The sequence below is a fragment of the Numenius arquata genome, chromosome 6, assembly GCF_964106895.1.
Source record: "Numenius arquata chromosome 6, bNumArq3.hap1.1, whole genome shotgun sequence".
Taxonomy (NCBI): Eukaryota; Metazoa; Chordata; class Aves; order Charadriiformes; family Scolopacidae; genus Numenius; species Numenius arquata.
The window spans coordinates 4,201,872-4,210,182 of NC_133581.1; the positions used below are offsets into that span (position 1 = coordinate 4,201,872).

Genomic DNA, 8,311 nt, shown 5'->3' on the forward strand with positions numbered 1-8,311 from the left:
CTTAGAAATTCAATGACAGGCAAAGACAGAATTAATTTCCTCATCACTGCACTCAAAACTTCAGTGTTTCTAAAGCTCTGTCTTTCATACTCCATCTTTCCATTTCTGGAACGTTCAAAGCATTGTTCCTGCAAGCTTCAATCCCAGAGCATTTCATCCTGTGCAATAAATGAGCAAAAGCACCTCTGGAAAAGCGTGGTTTAAGACTGTATCATAATACTCGGGGAGCAGAACAAAAATTCTTTCACTGTCTTAATCTCAGTGCTCAATTCTGTTACATCCTATTAATACGGCCCTGTAGATGCTCAGCATACAATGCTACACTGGCACATCTGTGTTTCACCAACAACACTGGAGCATACCGATCCAGAGCACTTCATGCTGGAGGATGAATGGTAGATGGAACAGAGCAATTTTTGACACTAAGTTTCGCAGAAATTTTGCTGATAGTCAAAGAACAAGGAAGCTTGAGTTCCAGGATTTATATTGATATTTTAAAGGGAGAGTGATCCAGCAGATATTTTACCCAGCTCATTCCTTTGAGACTTCCCCGGACTTGTTGTTTCAGGTCAAATCACTTTGCTCAATAAGTCCTAGCGTCCCAATTTCATAGAGTCATAGAATCATAGAATGGTTTGAGTTGGAAGGGACCTTAAAGATCATCAAGTTCCAACCCCCTGCCCTGGGCAGGGACACCTCCCACTAGACCAGGTTGCTCAAAGCCCCATCCAGCCTGGCCTTGAACCCCTCCAGGGATGGGGCATCCACAGCTTCTCTGGGCAACTTGTTCCAGTGTCTCACCACCCTCACAGGAAAGAATTTATTCCCAATATCTAGTCTAAATCTCCTGTCTTTGAGCCTTATCATGTATTTCAGACTACCCTTTTGTCCAGTCTGCTAGCCCAAACTATCCTAATTTCATCCAGTCTGTCTCCTACCTCAGTCTGGTGTTCAGTCAACCACTCACCCACTTCTGTATAGGTTTTGCTTTCAGCCCCTGTATCCAGTCACAGTGTCCATGTCCTCACTGGCTGTTCTCATTTCAGCATCATTCCCTGCTTCTTTCCAGCGCTCCCCGCTATACTGTTGTTCCTCATCAGATCTGTACACACACCCTCCCTCAATTCCATCCTAGTATCCCATTATTTCTCTGCCCCAGTCCCTTTGCCTGAACAGTCCTTGTTTCTCACCACCAACCCAGCAGTTCCTGTCCACCCTCTTTACTTCCACCACTCACTCGTAGTGCCAGTCTTCCCACATGGTGCAGTCCCATTTGCCTTTCATCAACTATGCAGGGTCCACTTTCCCTTTCTACCTAAATCCTCGTTATAGTTTCTTTTTCTCCTGCCAATTTCCTTATCCTCCTTTCCACATATCAGATCAAGTCCTGTTCCCCGTGAATGCGAAGTAGGTAGATAAGTAATTTCCTTCATGTGAACAAGAATCACATATCCCTGATGGAAGCAGGGGGATGCACAGAAATCATCTCCCAGAATGCGACAACTACATGTTTTCAGAGAAAAACATTGCCAATATTTTTTTTTAGCATGGGTAAAAACAATGTATTTTTCTCTAATCTTGTTCTTGGAAGACGTTAAACTCTTCTGGCTGAAACTTTCTGAAGAGAATTCAGCCTGAGGCAGACACCCAACGCAACATGGAAAAATTTAGTTTGAAAAGCTGCTTTGACAAAGTTGTGAACAGCTGAAAATAGGCCTTTAGGACTGGAAGTGCCTGGCAGCCTTAGTAATAGATGCTGTTACCAGCCCTGCCTGTAGTGACAGTCAAAGGGCCACCCTATAAGGTCACCCACAATCAAACCTAAACCAACTGAATTTTATGGAATAACTCTGGGTTCCTGCTAACACAGCAAGACAAGACTTCTGCCATTTAATTGTCCAGTCTGATGCCTTCATGGCCCTGATAGAGAGAGCCTCACAATACTCTTCTGTTCCCTTGGGCTGTGCCACGGAACACGAATGGGGGTAGAAGGGCTGGTTACAAGATTTCCCCCAAACTTCGGATGATGATGTGGCAGTTCATTGTAAACAGTTGGCGGACAAGCCACTGGGCCCCCAGCTGCTCAGATTCCTTCTGCAAGAGCCAATATAATTGTAGCTCGCCTTGCGTCTTCAGCTTCTCCGCTCTGAATTTTGCTGTAATGGACCTACCTAGAGCAATTAGACCACCTGTTGCATCGCCAGATCCATTTAAGGGAGTCCTTCTGCAGTTTGGTTTACATGGTTTGACAGTAATTGTTTAAGTGGATGCCATTGTAACAGCACTGCAAAAAAAAATTGTGTAATTATATTTATTGATTAAAATAATTCTATGTTCATCAGACGACGACCTTATCTATAATTAGTTCTCCATACCATAATGCAGTCCATAATGCCAACTTTTTGCACATTACAGGATGTTGGACAGAAATGACATTTGCAGAGGACAGGATATTTATAATCAACTGAGCTTTTACAGCTCAGAAAGATTTTGAGCCCCGGCAAAAAAAAAAAAACAACAAAAAAACCCCTATCAATTGTGGAACTTGAAAAATGGCTGTGTGGTTTGGGAGCAAATTTGGTTACACTGGTACCATTGGTACCAGGAAAAAAGTCACCATAAATTAACACAGTACTAACATACACCAAAGCAAATCTATTTTGCAACTTCAGTTACTTAAGCAGCTAAATCTGTAATTTTTCTTTCAGGACTACACAAAATTGAGTAGCTTGATGCAAGATATTCAAATATTAACATTCCTATATGACAATATATGTGCACACACATGCCGAAAGACACATCCACACACATATCTGTACGCGCTTAATGCCAAGCATGTACAGCCAGAGTTCATAAACTCTCTACAGCATTTATAAACTGGCCCTGATATCACAAACCTTCATTGTAACCCTGATCTTCTGGAGGAGAAAATTCAGACACGGAAGTTATGGTAACCTTCCCAAGGTAGTCACAAAATAAGAGATAGTACTTACGTGCTGACTCCTATACTTTTGTTCAAATCACTGGCTAAAACCAAAACAAAGCATAACCCTATAAATGTAAGAAACATTCAGTTACAATATCACAGTAGCAGTTCTGCATCCATACATCACACAGTTCTATTTTTGTACAATACATTTCTATTTTTATATATATACACACACTACTAGATAAGAAAAAAAAAAAAGCCTCAAAAAATCATTTCACACAAGGGAAAAATTTTATGAGTAACAGTGGAATATTAGAGAGGGGGTTTTAAAACTGCGTTACAAGTGGCTTATAAGCTTCTGTGATTACACCTGCTTTCAGTAGCGCTTCAACCGCTCAGTGTTAGTTGTTGGTTACGATGGTACTGTGATATCAAACACAGTGTGAGACAAAATCTGTAGTTAAGTCTGTTGGGAGAGTTTCCAAAAATAAATCAGAACAGAATCTAACTGCATCTTAGAGGTTCTTCTTAAAGCAAAAAGTGGGTTTTCTTCCCAACGGTTATTTCATGGTTATTTTGGTCGCTGTTCCGATGTTAATGATATAAATTAGTAAATACATACAGAATATAATTATATGGAGTGGATTTTAATCTCTATATATAATTAAATTAATTTTACATTAATGAGGATTTTAATATCACAGTATTTAGCTATTATTTTTCTATTTCTTTACATATACCTTTGTTTCTCATCTTGAAAGGGGGCTCCACACTGCAATGTGTCCAAAGCTCAAAATTCACCTGTCCAAAGCTCAAAATTGCCATTACACACATGTTTATTTTTAAATACATGCTTAAACACAAACAAAATCACTAGGGCATAAGTATCTTAAATACCTAAATGAAATACAATTAAATTTATAAGACTACAAAGATATTTCCAGCCAAGTCCATTCAAATTGCATTGAAATATGGGCTTCAAGATGGATCTTAACTAAACTACAACTACTTGATTTGAAGCACTTGTTCTCCAAAATTTTTTCTTCTGCTGCTCTCCATCCAGTAAACAGAAAGCAACTAGTAAGCACAGGCACAATCTAACTTTTACATTTGAAAAAAAATTTGCAATTTAAAAATATTATCTTTATATTATATATTCCTGAAGGAAAAAAATACTGTTAAATCAGAGTATAAAAGAATAAAACCAATCTGTGACAAAATTTCTAATGAGCATAAAGATACCGTCAGCTTTCAGATACCACAAGAGTTCCTTGAGGATACTTCAGAAAGCGCAAAGCAGGGCCAAACGCACCATTTGCGGCAAAAAATAACATTGTGGCTCCTTCAGGCAGAAGGTTGATCAAAAGTGGCTCCAGGTCAACAGAACAATTCTGGTTTGAATTCTGACTCCACACACTACTTCTTCTTGGGAATAACAGGATGCTCCCTATCAGCGCCAGAGGCTCCCCACACTCCAGATGAGTTGACCTCACTTATTGGGGGAGGCAGAGAGAAGCCCCTCCAGCTGTTACAGAGCCTCGAGAAATGCTCCCCAAACCACCCCTATTCTTTGAAAAGAGAAAGGGAAAATGCCTATGGGAATAAAGATCTTCCTTTCCTTTATACTTTGTGGTCTTGAAAGTATGATAGCCTTAATTTTGTAACAACAGCATAAATAGACTGGACGCCCATATTGAAAATATCCTGCAGCAGTGGATAAAACCAATATGAATCCACAGAAATTAACCAAGATGTTGTTAAAATGTCTTTGAATGCATAAGGAGTTTAATAGGTAACAAGATCCAATGAATTCTTTAGTCAAAACATTTTTTTAAATTAAATTTGCTGCAAAACTTTGACGTTCTAATAAACACCTCAGGGTTCCAGCCAGTTTTACCTGCAGAGGATGCAGAGCACTACTATGCCAAACATGAGCCAGACCATTCTTAGGATCAGAGTGAAATTCCATTAAGTCACATAAGCTTCAAATCGAATGATTTAAATAGGCAAATACCATCCCACAGACCCGTATCTGGCCAGTTTTGGGACAGGGGTTGTTTACAGGATAGATACCCACCATTCAGAGTCTAGCAATCAGTAAGTTCACCCAATACTGGTCCTCTTTCTCCCCATAGTCAGTAAGGGGAATGGTAATGACAGCTCGGGCTTGACAACATTCTGATGACTCCCTCCCAAACAGCCCTTCTGACCATGTCATGGTGGGTGATGAAAGTTTGGCCTGTGTAAGAGTACGGTCCATAACAAGACCACACTCTCTGGTTTACATGGAAAGCTTAAGATGCTGCTCTGCAGGGATAAAGCAATCAAAGCTGTGAATCCCATACCAGCGTCAGTTCCGTATATCATGAAATTTTAAAGGTATTAATCACAACTTCATCTGTACCATTTCTCATTGCATCCACATTTTTAAACAATTAATGAATATGACACTGCCAAAATAATAAAATAATTAGAAAAAAATTAGAAGACATTTCTTAAAGTCACTACCAATTTATCTACCAGCTTTGTTTGCATACAACAGCTAGGAATAGCAATGATTAACTGAAAGAAGAAAAATGCACCACTGTGCTTATTTTTCCAGTTATCAAAGGTATGTCCGCACATCAAGTAGACAATATTTCACTTTCCCAATTTCTTTTTGTGGTCTGCTGGTGTTGGGAAACAAGAAAAAAAAAAAAAAAAAAAGAACAGAATCATCATTAAAATTAAGAACCACAGAAACGGGCAAGGGGGTCAGTTGCATCTACATTTAATTTATTGTCATCTGGCTAAATTTCAAGTCAATGACATGCATCTTTGGGCATTGCTGTTTTGTAGCCTATCCACCATAAATAAAATCTGAGGTTGAAATCAATTGACCTGACATTTACCCTGTTCCACAGCACAAACACATACCAGCTCTCATGCCTGAATTTTAGGAGGCTTCAAAAGACAAAGTGATAAGGGCTGATTACCAGTTACTAATGAGACAAGCCTATAGGAGCGTGCAAGCCATGAATGGGCCAGAAACTCACCAGAATGCTGTGGGTTTTTACCTAGGTTGAACTCCAATATCATCATGAGAGCTACCAAGAGATATAGAAGGCAGTTTATGAAGTGGCAACATTCACTTTTACATGACATAGAAAATTATTAGCCCAAAAAGGACTTTTTTTTTTTTTTTTTTTTTAAGGTGACTGGGCCAAGGACACTGCATTTCTCAGGCAAGGCAATACAATTTTCCTACTTCTACTGTAGGAAGATTCAGTTCTGAAAAGTAGATGTTGAGTTGTATATGCAGTAAGATTTTTGGATGTTTGACTTAGTGAAACATCAACTTGAAAGCAGACAGTCCACTTGGAACAACTTAATTAATTTTGCAAGGCGAGTTAACCAAAAAATCCCAAGTCACTATGGCCTTCGGCAAGTAGTCAAATCCTTCAGTATCCTAGTAAGCTCCTTATTAAAGTCTAGAAGTGAAGGTACCTTGCAGGGCTTTTGTGCCCCCACTCCTAATTGCTGCTGAAGCACAGCTAGAGTCCATCAGATCATCTCTGTGGCACAGACCTGTTTTTCATGGAACAGACTATTCCAGTGGTATCCAGCTTGTTCTGGTACTCAGCTATATCGCCTGCTAAGAAGTGTGAATATTCAGCAGGTTCTAGTCAGTTTAAAACATTCAGTCAGTTTCAGATCCGACTGATGGGGAAGAACCATGAGGAATTTGGTAACAAACCAGCCATTCAGGTAAAAATCCACTCCTACAAGTCCATAGCGTGGCACGTGGATACTGAACCAGGCCAGTAATCTTCAGCTTCGTCCAGGCACCGTCAGTTGTTGCCTCCAGGCAGGCTGTGCAGCTGACACCTCAAGGTCCAGACCAGCAGTTAGTCCAGCAGGCAGCACGCCACCGCATTTCACCTGGGCCACTGGCAATGGGCTTGGACTGCTCAGCAATAGGATTCCTTCCAGCTTGTCCCGATCATTTAATTGGCAAAAGTCCAAACGTCTGTTCCCAACAACAAATTCATGCCCGAGTTTGACAGGAAGTCATTTGACTCAATCAGTTGTCCTTTTTTTCCTTCCCCCCCCGCCCCCTCAGTCAGCACGAGGCTTTCTGAAGAATCTTCACTCGGTTGCAGTCTCAACATGTCATTTCTCTCTCATCAGATCCCAAGGTAAAATCTGCTCTAGCTCCATTTACCTTATCCCAGTTCTCCCCATTGTCAATTCAAATCTGAACAAGCCTTTTGAAGTCTCTTAGTTGTCTTTTCTCGTGTCAGGAAACCTTCGGGACAGTTTATAATCTATATAAGCACTAAGACAGGACCACAAAATGAATCGTATTAATATAATTACAACTAGTAAAATCATCAAAAGGGCTGATTCCATATTTAAGCTTGAATAATGAGGTAATGTGAAAAAAATACTCTGGGAGATCTAATTATATAATGCAGTATTCAGTTCTGCACGGCCAGCCCAGCAATTCCTGTAACATTCCAATCAAAGTGATCTCACTAGCATGTGAGAGAAGAGTCCAGCTGACAGATTTGGGACATGTAACGTACTATTTAGTCAAGAGGCCCCATGTGCTATTCATAAAGAATTAACAACTCTTATATTGACAATGACAGTATTGTCAGAAGACCTTTGGAAAGGGGAAAAAAAACTCCATAAACTCCGTCTCTGTGAAGTTGGACATTTTTTTTTTTTTTTTGCCCCTTTTTTCCAATGCTGATGTAATCTCCAAACATCTCCAGCAGCAGCTGCTCAGCGAAACCAGGCACCTTCTCCCTAGTCCCTTTCAGCAGCACACGCAGCACTTTCCAGCTCCCTCAAGACAATCAGGGCCTTTCTTTCACCAATTAGCTATCACTTCAAGAGCCCTGCGCTGTCCAACGAGCTCTTAAGAATGGTCTTTGCAGGAAACAACACTGGAGAAGCTTTTTTTTTTTTCCTAGACAAATTAAAAGGGGAAGAAAGGAGGGAGGGGGAGAGAGAGAGAAAAAAAAAAAAAGCACAACAAAACAAATCAGAACACAGAAGCTGTCTAAAATGCATCGCTCATTTAGTACATCAATAAATGCAGAAATGTCCTCAAGAGCCAACGCTGGAGCAAGACACACACACACAAAATGCTCCAACTTTCTTTAGGAGATAGTTTGTTTAGTTGAATATGTTAAACAGGCTTCACAGAAAGAAGGGCTCTTGTTTCAGCAAGTCTCCGAGTTATACGAACTAAAAGGAAAAGAAACTCCTGGAAGATTATGTTGTATTTCCTTATTTGGCTCTCCAAATGTAAAGCAGCATTATTTGAAGTAGACATTATAGGAAAGAACTCAGTTTAGCTCACTTTAAATATAGATGGATTGATGAAATGAG

General features: G+C 40.0%; 1 protein-coding gene across 1 annotated transcript; it reads right to left on the bottom strand.

Annotated features, from left to right (window-relative positions):
* Positions 1-7,189: 7,189 nt before the first annotated feature.
* SMIM38 (small integral membrane protein 38) lies at positions 7,190-7,321 on the bottom strand. Its single transcript, XM_074149937.1, has one exon. The coding sequence runs from the start codon at positions 7,319-7,321 to the stop codon at positions 7,190-7,192; it is 132 nt and encodes a 43-aa protein (XP_074006038.1).
* Positions 7,322-8,311: the final 990 nt, after the last annotated feature.